This window comes from Lathyrus oleraceus, chromosome 6 (genome assembly GCF_024323335.1).
Source record: "Lathyrus oleraceus cultivar Zhongwan6 chromosome 6, CAAS_Psat_ZW6_1.0, whole genome shotgun sequence".
In the NCBI taxonomy this organism is placed as follows: domain Eukaryota; kingdom Viridiplantae; phylum Streptophyta; class Magnoliopsida; order Fabales; family Fabaceae; genus Lathyrus; species Lathyrus oleraceus.
Window position 1 is genome coordinate 421,720,195 of NC_066584.1, and position 12,546 is coordinate 421,732,740.

Consider the following 12,546-nt stretch of genomic DNA (forward strand, 5'->3'; position numbering starts at 1 on the left):
AATGAGTATGAAAAAATTACCAACAGGGAAACAACTAAAGATATACTCGACTCCCTAAGGATGACTCATGAAGGAAACTCTCAGGTCAAAGAAACAAAGGCTCTGGCTCTAATCCAGAAATATGAAGCCTTCAAAATGGAGGATGATGAAGCTGTAGAGGTAATGTTTTAGCGATGTCTTAGCGAGCACACTCCTCTTTAACCCATAGGTAGCCGAGCTACGAAGACTCTGATTCTCATATTCAGATGAGATATGTATGCAGTGGATGCGACATCCGTGCGAGTCATTTTCTTTTGACCCTTCTTTTAGTAGATAGTTGATCAGTCACCATTTATGCTAGACATTCCACTATTTAACCGTAAATAAGTCAGGTAAACTGCGTAAACTGAAGCATTTTTAGTTAGATATAAGCTCAATTCTATAATATGAAGTATGTTGTTACTTATGAATTTCTTGAGGATATTTTACACTTTTGGGTATGTTAGCAGGTCAAAAAGTAGTCTAGAAGCTCAGGGAATCAAACGTCAGATGCTAAATTAAGCCCGAGCAAGAAAACGGAAGAAAAAACCAAATTCTTGGAGAACCTACTGGCCATACGCATATGGCCTTACTTGATACGCGTATGGACCTTCCCAGTACGCGTAGCATACGCAAATGCCCAGAGGGGTTGAAAATCAAGCAAAAAGACAAGCTTCTGGTGATACGCGTACCAAACTGGTGATACGCGTACCAGACTGGGCAATACGCGTACCAGACTGGGCAATACGCGTATCAGAGGCTGGCTTACGTGCAGTACGAGTACCAGACTGGGCAATACGCATATCAGACTGGGCAATACGCGTATGACCCCCAAAATCAGGAAAAGCCCAACTGCATAGCTATTTAGAGGGGAGAACACGATTTTCCGGGGGTTTTGGACGATTTGGAGAGAAAAAAGACGCGTTTTGAGAGCTGGAGACTCTACGATTATCAAAGGATTCATATGTTCAAGAGTTTTCCGACGATTGAAGATTGATTCCTCACGAAATTCTGTAATGATAACAATGTTAATCTTTGTTTTTATTTCGATTATGAGTAGCTAAACCCCCCATTGCTAGGGGGGTGGCCCTGACTCTGAATGTGACAGATTTTATGTTTATGAATGCATTGACTATTTCTTCTTTTCCGTTGATTTGTTCTTATTACCGTTCTTTATGCTTTATTCGTCGGACCAACGAATGATGATTAATATGAATAGTTTAAGCTGGACAGCGATTATTCATTGATCTGGATAAGAACTTTGGATAGTAAAAATAACCTAGGACTAGGGATTTTCTATCTGACCGGTAATTCTTGATATTTGAATGCTTGAGTATGAACTTAGTTATTTATGGAGATTGAATCTTTTACCATAAATGATCAAAATGAGAATGAATCATGTATTAGAAATGATCATAATGAGGGTATTTGGATCAATCCAACCGTCCGCGTTGTTAAAAGAAAAGTAGAACATATTCCTACCAAGAAAAGAAAGAGACGTTACTGAAAAAGGTAATAGTATAATTATAGCCTATGTCATTCAAGAAAATTTAATTATAGCCTATGTCATTTTATATTATTCAATATATATATGGATTATTGATTATGGATTTTTATATTTTTCATTTCATTTTTATATTTTTTTCTTTATTACAGGTTAAATGGCTAGTGATCAAGAAAACTCACAAGATGCAAATGCTCCTGATGATACTTCAGAAAAAGAAATTACACGAGGCATCACTATTATGAAGAGTATCATTCGTGATAGAGATAAAGCAGTAACATATAATGTAAATTGGAATGCTGATAACCAACTAATTGGGTCTAATGCTGCAAAGTTGGCAAGCTACATTGGTACACTTGTTCGTATGCACATTCCAATCACTGCTACAAGATGGAGTAATAAAGAGTTGGGTAGCGCTAAAGATAAGATTTGGACTGAGATACTGGTACAATATATGATTGTTTATATTTTCTTTATATTGACGATAATGTGTTTAAATTACTTATACTAACACACTCTATTCCAATATTTTTTCGTAGAGGTCTTTTAACATTGAAGATACAACTATCCGAAAAAAGTATATACTTCAATTGGCCGGAAAAAAGACACAGAGGGTGGAGAACGTTTTTAACAAACAAGTATCTTAAGGACAAAGAAATTTTTTTGTTGAATATGATCCGGAATATCCAGTGAAGTATGCGATCTTCATTACAGAAGAAGAATGGGTTGCTTTTGTAGCCCAAAGAAGAGACGAAAATTTCAAGAAAGTGAGTGCCACAAATCGTGAGAGAGCGTCAAATCCCACGTATGCATACAAAAAAGGGCGTTTGGGATATGCACGCTTAGAGGAAAAAATTGTAAGTATACAAAAATGCTACGATCTTATTAATTGTCTCAATGTGTTATAATTGATTATCTTATTATTTGTGTCAATGCGTAGTTAGACGAGACGAAAAGTGACGCAACATCACTTCCGCCACATGTTTTGTGGAAAGAAGCTCGTGTGGGAAAGGATGGAACTGTTAGGGATGACGTTCAACATATTTATGATGAATGTGTAAGTAGAACATTGTGTCTTTAATTAAATCAAAAGTTTAATAATATATAATTAATTTTTTTATCTCCACTAATAATTTCCGATATGTAAATGAATTTCAGGAGACCCTATCTCAATCGATAAGCACAGCTGAGGACCAGGAGAACAGGAGCGTACTTAGTAGAGCACTAAATGTTCCTGAGTATCCCGGTCGGGTGAGGGGTAAAGGGCATGGTTGTACTCCAACTTCCTTGTATAAGAATCCAAGGAGAAGAAATCCTAGCAATCAAGAAGTGATGGAGACGTTGCAGGCATTACAAGCGCAAGTTCTTCAATTGCAAAAGGATAATGAGAGATATAGGTGTATGGAAAAGTGCAGTTCACAGTTGAAAGAAACTAGTGAGAAAGCCAGTATCAATTGTCAAAATAAATTTCCCGAGGTAATTATATATGTTATTTTGAAATTAAAATAGCACATTTATGTTAATTGAAATATATACACATTAAAAGTAACATATTTATTATTGGTTTAGGGCATTTCATCTTGTCAGCTATACTTATCGTCACCGACTTATCGCCTAGTTGGCAAGGGAAAAGTGCACAACACTTCGGGAGATTTACTTCACCATAGACCGCTCCCGGATGGACACCTTAAAGTATCAGTTGATGTTGTATTAGATAAGGATGCGTTGCTACCGATACCTGACATTGTTTCAGAGACAACATTGCTGCGAGATGCAATAGGATCATTTGTTGCATGGCCCTTGGATCTCATTTTCATTGATGATGAGGTATGTTGAATTCAAAAACCACTATGAATCTTTTAGTATTCAAATGTCAATTCTGAACCGTTAAGTTAATTTTTTTTACATGGTAATTTTAGACGCCTACAAAACCCGCATCTAAGGATAAAGGGATTTTGCGGCACAACGAGTCTGTTGCATCACAAAAAGAGGTATATTGAAAGTGTTAATTATATGATCCGAATCAAAAAATGCATGATTTTATAATTTACCTATGTTATATGATTTATAGGTATTTGCTCAAGGGTCACAACAACTGAGCCAGAAAATTGGTAGTCGACAGAAAAACAAAAGGGATCTTCCAGTGACTTATTTGCCAAAAAAAGGTGCTTTTGTGCCTCGATACCAGATATCTCTTGAAACACTTGTTGACTCATCAGATATGGCAACAGCTGGTGCTATTCGCTTACTGGATATGGAGGAAGATATCTTTGGTTATTCATGCACTGAAACAATCGGAAAAGAAGATCTGGAACATATTTTTCGGCATCAAGAATTAGGCGTCGGTGTTATACACACATACATCCGGTAATCCGATATATATATTATTTAATTACTTGAACAATTTATTTACACATTTCAATAAAAATAGTCTAATGTTTCTTATGTTTTTATTGAAGGTTCTTGTATGACAATTTCATGCGCGGGAATGATCAATTGTCAAACAGATTCCGTTTCGTGTCTTCCTCCCTGGTCAACAAAGCATTAATTTGTAGGGAACCGGATTCATGTAGAGAGTACTTAGTCAAGAGATTCATGGCCAGCAGTACAAACAACTTGTATCTTTGGCCGTATAATTCAGGGTTAGATTTTAATTCTAAGTTTATTCTAATCTTTAATTGTTTCTTTTACGTAAAAAATTTCCATATAAACTTTTGTTTTAATTTATAGGTGTCACTGGTTGTTGCTTGCTATTGATCCTTTAAAAGAAGTGGTATATTTTCTGAATTCGATAGATGGTGAATGGACAAATTATCCGGATATGAAGCAATTAGTTGATACGTAAGTGAGACTGTTCTAAATATTCGTGTATATTTATGTGAGATTGTTCTAAATATATGTTTTTATTTTGTTAGATCAATAAAAGTGTTCCGATCTCAAAGACAAGCTCGAGTACCACGTACTAAATCCAGCAACATTACGTGGATAAAAGTGCAGGTACTTTAATTTTCACAATTTTGCTTATAATAGTGATGCTACTTGATAAGAAAAGATAACTATACATTCTTATTTTTTTTCTATGTAGTGTCCTCTACAGCGCAACGGTATCGATTGCGGATACTTTGTAATGAGGTTTATGAGGGAAATCATTAATATGAATCAAATAGAGATTCCAATCACGATATGGATTTATAACTTAGGATTTGTTTTAATATTTATCGAATATTTCATATTATTTATTACTTTTAACTAAATCATGCATATTATGTTTTGTTATGTAGTACTTTGATGAATACAAGTGTGCTCATTACACGAGACTGCAGTTGGAACAAATCAAGGAGGAATTGTGTCAATATTTTATTGAGAAAAGATTAATTAGTATATAATGGTTTCAAAATAACATGAATACTTTGATGAAGAATGGTTTCTGGTTGGCAAGTGTATAGTTCTTTATATTTTTAACAGATTAGTTATGACTCCAAATAGGCCGTATAACATATTAGTTTTGACTTGTGTATAGTTCTTTATAATTTTAGTGATATCTTTAATTTCATGGATAGATTAATGTGTTCATTCTTGTGTTGGTTTGCTTTAAGAAATTACAAATGCTTGAATTATGACTCCAAATGTGTTCAGTGCCTATCTATCCTTGTGTTGGTTTGCTTGAATTATGACTCCAAATGTGTTCATTCTTGTGTTGGTTTGCTTGTGTTGGTTTAAAAAATTACAAATGCTTGAATTATGACTCCAAATGCTTGAATTAGAGAGGCTTGATTTACAGGTTTATGGGATTATTCCCAAAAAATATTACAGGTTGAAATGGTAGGCTTAAACTGAAGGCAGCGTTTTGTTATTTTACTAGAGGAAAAGACAGCGCTTTTTAGTAAAAAGCGCTGCTAAAGGTTGTCAATAGAGAGCGCTTTTTACTAAAAAGCGCTGCTAAAGGTTGTCAATAGAGAGCGCTTTTTAGTAAAAAGCGCTGCTATAGGTTGTCAATAGAGAGCGCTTTTTACTAAAAAGCGCTGCTATAGGTTGTCAATAGAGAGCGCTTTTTAGTAAAAAGCGCTGCTATAGGTGGTATATAGACAACCTTTAAGAGCGCTTTTTACTCAAAAGCGCTGCTAAAGGTTGTCAATAGAGAGCGCTTTTTAGTAAAAAGCGCTCTTAAAGGTTGTCTATATACCACCTTTAGCAGCACTTTTTACTAAAAAGCGCTCTCTATTGACAACCTTTAGCAGCGCTTTTTAGTAAACAAAAAGCGCTGCTAAAACCTATAGTAGCGCCACCTACGGCAGCGCTTTTAAGCGCTTTTAAAGGCCAAAAAAAGCGCTCTCATAGGTCTTTTTTGGCGTAGTGTGATCTATGCTCACCATTGAAAATACTGCATGATAATGTATTTGTTTTTGAATTCTGGTGAAATCTAGATTTTCTGGAAAATTTGGATGAATGTTCATCTTCTTCCTCATGAAGAAGATGAAGATGCATGCGTTCTGGACATTTACGTCGGTTTTCTGGACATTTGCGTCGGTTTCAAGCGACGTTTTCTGGATTTTCTGCATGCAACTTAGGGTTTAGAGGAAACGGTGGCGTTTTGGTAATTAGCGCGCCACTTACAAATTTTGACTAGGTTCGATTCTGGCCGAGCGCAAGTTTTCAAATGTTCATTCATTTTTTCCATTTCCCTCCTTATTTCATGCATGTGATCATTTTAATTTCGAATATTTTCATATAACTTATAAAAATCATAACAAATTGAAAAATGCATCAATTCATCTCCAATTTTTTGCAAAATGTTCCTTAGAATGTCTAGTTTTCTATGATCATGATTTCGAAAGTTGTGCCTGGCTGGAATTTTATTTTCTCTAGGTTGATTGAACACATGTACATTTGTGACCTTGCCTTACTCTTTCTATCATGAAATGCTTGATTTTAATCTAATGGACCTGAAATTGTACATGCTGATACTAGACACATTGCTGGATGTTTTAGGCTTGGTTTGGTATTTTTCTCATGTGCCAATTCTATTTTATGCTTGTGTTTGCATGGTGTGACAATTTGTTTCACACCTTTGGTTGTTCAACTTGTGCAATTTGATTTCCATGCCAAATGACCTCTAATGCTTCTGATTTTTTGTGTGATAATCATGTTAGACGTGTTGATTACTCATGATTTTTTCCAGAATTATTTGAATCATTTATGTTTTGATTGGGAATTATCATTCATGATGATCATTTGGATGCCTTGAATTGGTCTTTGATTTCTCTTGCACATAAAATGAACTTGCTTGATGATTATGATTTGGTTCTTTTTAAGACATGTTCTTGATTGATTAAATATGATTCATGTTGAGTTTGAGCTTCTGTTTTGGATTTTTGATTCACTTTTGACCCTAGGCTTTGACCTAGTGGTTTGTTACTCACATTTGAGTTGTGATTTCAGGTTCAAGTGTGCATCTCCATGATTGATGTTGCTCCTTCATTTGGGCTTGATCATTTATTGTTGTTAGCTAACACTTGCTGTTTTGTAGGCTTTGAGAACAATTCACTTGTGCTTATGGTTCATGTGTTGCATATTGGGTTGTCTATTTGATATTGACTGTTGAGTGTTGTCTGAACTTTGTACTGATTGGTTTAGATGTTTCCACAGGTACCTAAGTTGCTTTAAGTTCATTTGAACTTTGCTTTGCTTGCTTGTGGTTGGCATACCACTGAGGTATAATTTCTTGATCTTCATGTAGTCTGGAAGACCTGTCATGTTACTTTGGCAGGCACCTGTCTGAAGCCCTCCTTAAGAGGCAATGCTTGTGGATGTTTAATTTTGCGCCAAGCAGGTAAAGACCTCTTAAGAGGCAATTGGCAGATAAAAGGGATGTGCAATCCATCCCCTGCTATTCAGTTGTGTCATTCACTTTGCTCACACACCATGTGTTGATGCATCTTGAATAAGAACCCAAGATCTTGTTGTGTCAGTCATGTGGAGAAGAGTTCCTACATTCTGAACTCCCACACTTTCATTGCTTGAAGCTCTCCCAGGCCAGGGATAAGAGTTGTGAGGTCTTACCCTCACTTCCCATTGCATCTGCTTCACCCTAACTCTCAATGTTAGGGTTAAGAGCTAACCACATCCCATTCCAGTTGGCTTATTTGTCGAGGTTGACATGACCCCTTGACTAAAGCTTAGCCTTGTGTGAGCCAATTGTTTGCATATAGTGTGTGTGCTTGCTCTTGTGCTTGTGTTTGCTTTGTTGTGTTGTTTAGGCTAGCTTGCTGCCTGTGCAAGTTAGGATAGAAACCTCAACATAGGGATCATATGCATGACAACTTCTAGGCTCGAGTCATAGTCTACCTAGTAGCTTTTTATCCCCCTTTGTCTCTGGTTAGGTTAGAAGTTCTTTCCCTGTTAAGGGGAACTACGTCGCCCTGATCCTCATACCAGATGAGGTACGTAGGCAGGAGATGAGCTGATCTCTCCGGGCGTCCTTTTTCTTTTTCACCCCTTTGTGTGTGTTGGAGTCTGACGTAAGTCCAGCGATTGGCAGTTGGTTTTCTGTCTCTTGTTTGCTTGTTGGAGTCTGACATAAGTCCAGCGATTGGCAGTCGGTTTCCTGTGTGTGTGTTTGTTGGTTCGGAGTCTGATGTAAGTCCAGCGATTGGCATTCGGTTTCCATGTTTGCCTGTTTGTGTGGAGTCTGACGTAAGTCCAGCGATTGGCAGTCGGTTTCCTGTGTGGTCTTGTTTGGCGTGCGTTAGCCGAGCTACGAGTGCTCTGATTCTTTCTCTGGTTAGAGAAGATACGTATGCATAGGATGCGACATCCTAGCAAGCACACTTTCACCTGTCCCCGAACTACGTCGACTCTGATGTCTGTGTATGACAGACTACGTAGGCCCAGGATGCGATATCCTGCCGAGTCCCGTTTCTTCCGTCCTTCATCTGTGTTTGTCTCCAGCGTGTGTGCAATGTTTGTGAGCAGTTTTTAGCAACCTTTCTTCTATCTTTCTGAGCGTGGATCCCGTCGAGTACGACGGATGCGTAGGGGTGCTAATACCTTCCCTTCGCATAACCGACTCCCGATCCCATCTCTCTCTGGTCACGAGACCATGTCTTTTCCAGGTTTACTTCGAGCGTTTCCTTTCCCTCTTTTGGGATAAATAACGCACGGTGGCGGCTCTGTTGTTTCGTTTTCCCGCCGATTTTTCGCGTAATGCGACAGCTGGCGACTCTGCTGGGGACTTATAGAAGTTGACCTCTTGCTGGTCCATCTTCCCTAAGCGAGTCACTCCTAGCGCTCATTAGGATAGTTGTGGTTGCTTTTACTGCTTTATTTATTGCATTCATTATTATGCTGTGATTGTATATATGTGCATATGTGTTTGCATGCATCATGTTATCATTATGCTGGATTTTGTACAGGTTGGTTCCTCTGATTTGGGGTGGGTGTTCTAAGTGGGGCTAAAACCCAGGCCCGAGTATACACCTAGGTTTAGTGTGGTCTCATGTTGCCTCTCATGTTAGGTCAACATGTTTTTTGCGACGTGACATACCACAAGCCGGACGAGGTTCTGTTGAGGGAGCTCTTCCTTTGTGGAGTATCCACTTTGGTTGAGTCACTTCATCTGAGCTATTGACTTCGGTGACCTTTCTTTCCCGGATCTTTGGTTTAGACGATCTTAAGAGAGCTACAATGGCACACCCGAAAGGGAAACCCGTTGAGTATCTTTGCCCGATTGTCGAGACCATTATCCGCCTTAGGATGACCTTGTTAGAATTCACCTGTGAGGGGAGGGTTTGATCCTTACAGATGTCGGTTCCATCAGTGATTCTGTGATGGTGACCTTGGTTCAGATGGACTTATGGGTCAAATCCCACGTATGCATACAAAAAAGGGCGTTTGGGATATGCACGCTTAGAGGAAAAAATTGTAAGTATACAAAAATGCTACGATCTTATTAATTGTCTCAATGTGTTATAATTGATTATCTTATTATTTGTGTCAATGCGTAGTTAGACGAGACGAAAAGTGACGCAACATCACTTCCGCCACATGTTTTGTGGAAAGAAGCTCGTGTGGGAAAGGATGGAACTGTTAGGGATGACGTTCAACATATTTATGATGAATGTGTAAGTAGAACATTGTGTCTTTAATTAAATCAAAAGTTTAATAATATATAATTAATTTTTTTATCTCCACTAATAATTTCCGATATGTAAATGAATTTCAGGAGACCCTATCTCAATCGATAAGCACAGCTGAGGACCAGGAGAACAGGAGCGTACTTAGTAGAGCACTAAATGTTCCTGAGTATCCCGGTCGGGTGAGGGGTAAAGGGCATGGTTGTACTCCAACTTCCTTGTATAAGAATCCAAGGAGAAGAAATCCTAGCAATCAAGAAGTGATGGAGACGTTGCAGGCATTACAAGCGCAAGTTCTTCAATTGCAAAAGGATAATGAGAGATATAGGTGTATGGAAAAGTGCAGTTCACAGTTGAAAGAAACTAGTGAGAAAGCCAGTATCAATTGTCAAAATAAATTTCCCGAGGTAATTATATATGTTATTTTGAAATTAAAATAGCACATTTATGTTAATTGAAATATATACACATTAAAAGTAACATATTTATTATTGGTTTAGGGCATTTCATCTTGTCAGCTATACTTATCGTCACCGACTTATCGCCTAGTTGGCAAGGGAAAAGTGCACAACACTTCGGGAGATTTACTTCACCATAGACCGCTCCCGGATGGACACCTTAAAGTATCAGTTGATGTTGTATTAGATAAGGATGCGTTGCTACCGATACCTGACATTGTTTCAGAGACAACATTGCTGCGAGATGCAATAGGATCATTTGTTGCATGGCCCTTGGATCTCATTTTCATTGATGATGAGGTATGTTGAATTCAAAAACCACTATGAATCTTTTAGTATTCAAATGTCAATTCTGAACCGTTAAGTTAATTTTTTTTACATGGTAATTTTAGACGCCTACAAAACCCGCATCTAAGGATAAAGGGATTTTGCGGCACAACGAGTCTGTTGCATCACAAAAAGAGGTATATTGAAAGTGTTAATTATATGATCCGAATCAAAAAATGCATGATTTTATAATTTACCTATGTTATATGATTTATAGGTATTTGCTCAAGGGTCACAACAACTGAGCCAGAAAATTGGTAGTCGACAGAAAAACAAAAGGGATCTTCCAGTGACTTATTTGCCAAAAAAAGGTGCTTTTGTGCCTCGATACCAGATATCTCTTGAAACACTTGTTGACTCATCAGATATGGCAACAGCTGGTGCTATTCGCTTACTGGATATGGAGGAAGATATCTTTGGTTATTCATGCACTGAAACAATCGGAAAAGAAGATCTGGAACATATTTTTCGGCATCAAGAATTAGGCGTCGGTGTTATACACACATACATCCGGTAATCCGATATATATATTATTTAATTACTTGAACAATTTATTTACACATTTCAATAAAAATAGTCTAATGTTTATTATGTTTTTATTGAAGGTTCTTGTATGACAATTTCATGCGCGGGAATGATCAATTGTCAAACAGATTCCGTTTCGTGTCTTCCTCCCTGGTCAACAAAGCATTAATTTGTAGGGAACCGGATTCATGTAGAGAGTACTTAGTCAAGAGATTCATGGCCAGCAGTACAAACAACTTGTATCTTTGGCCGTATAATTCAGGGTTAGATTTTAATTCTAAGTTTATTCTAATCTTTAATTGTTTCTTTTACGTAAAAAATTTCCATATAAACTTTTGTTTTAATTTATAGGTGTCACTGGTTGTTGCTTGCTATTGATCCTTTAAAAGAAGTGGTATATTTTCTGAATTCGATAGATGGTGAATGGACAAATTATCCGGATATGAAGCAATTAGTTGATACGTAAGTGAGACTGTTCTAAATATTCGTGTATATTTATGTGAGATTGTTCTAAATATATGTTTTTATTTTGTTAGATCAATAAAAGTGTTCCGATCTCAAAGACAAGCTCGAGTACCACGTACTAAATCCAGCAACATTACGTGGATAAAAGTGCAGGTACTTTAATTTTCACAATTTTGCTTATAATAGTGATGCTACTTGATAAGAAAAGATAACTATACATTCTTATTTTTTTTCTATGTAGTGTCCTCTACAGCGCAACGGTATCGATTGCGGATACTTTGTAATGAGGTTTATGAGGGAAATCATTAATATGAATCAAATAGAGATTCCAATCACGGTATGGATTTATAACTTAGGATTTGTTTTAATATTTATCGAATATTTCATATTATTTATTACTTTTAACTAAATCATGCATATTATGTTTTGTTATGTAGTACTTTGATGAATACAAGTGTGCTCATTACACGAGACTGCAGTTGGAACAAATCAAGGAGGAATTGTGTCAATATTTTATTGAGAAAAGATTAATTAGTATATAATGGTTTCAAAATAACATGAATACTTTGATGAAGAATGGTTTCTGGTTGGCAAGTGTATAGTTCTTTATATTTTTAACAGATTAGTTATGACTCCAAATAGGCCGTATAACATATTAGTTTTGACTTGTGTATAGTTCTTTATAATTTTAGTGATATCTTTAATTTCATGGATAGATTAATGTGTTCATTCTTGTGTTGGTTTGCTTTAAGAAATTACAAATGCTTGAATTATGACTCCAAATGTGTTCAGTGCCTATCTATCCTTGTGTTGGTTTGCTTGAATTATGACTCCAAATGTGTTCATTCTTGTGTTGGTTTAAAAAATTACAAATGCTTGAATTATGACTCCAAATGCTTGAATTAGAGAGGCTTGATTTACAGGTTTATGGGATTATTCCCAAAAAATATTACAGGTTGAAATGGTAGGCTTAAACTGAAGGCAGCGTTTTGTTATTTTACTAGAGGAAAAGACAACGCTTTTTAGTAAAAAGCGCTGCTAAAGGTTGTCAATAGAGAGCGCTTTTTACTAAAAAGCGCTGCTAAAGGTTGTCAATAGAGAGCGCTTTTTAGTAAAA

At 36.8% G+C, this 12,546-nt stretch overlaps 1 protein-coding gene across 1 annotated transcript in view; it reads left to right on the plus strand.

The window, feature by feature from the left end:
* Positions 1 to 1,679: 1,679 nt before the first annotated feature.
* LOC127096028 (uncharacterized) overlaps positions 1,680 to 12,546 on the plus strand; it is a 47,304-nt gene continuing 36,437 nt past the window's right edge. Inside the window, exons 1-11 of the mRNA XM_051034655.1 lie at positions 1,680 to 1,967; positions 2,062 to 2,160; positions 2,463 to 2,579; positions 2,681 to 2,998; positions 3,092 to 3,349; positions 3,442 to 3,513; positions 3,594 to 3,889; positions 3,982 to 4,164; positions 11,316 to 11,426; positions 11,501 to 11,582; positions 11,671 to 11,766. Of these exons, the coding sequence (XP_050890612.1) occupies positions 1,680 to 1,967; positions 2,062 to 2,160; positions 2,463 to 2,579; positions 2,681 to 2,998; positions 3,092 to 3,349; positions 3,442 to 3,513; positions 3,594 to 3,889; positions 3,982 to 4,164; positions 11,316 to 11,426; positions 11,501 to 11,582; positions 11,671 to 11,766 (1,920 nt within the window). The remainder of the gene's footprint in view (positions 1,968 to 2,061; positions 2,161 to 2,462; positions 2,580 to 2,680; positions 2,999 to 3,091; positions 3,350 to 3,441; positions 3,514 to 3,593; positions 3,890 to 3,981; positions 4,165 to 11,315; positions 11,427 to 11,500; positions 11,583 to 11,670; positions 11,767 to 12,546) is intronic.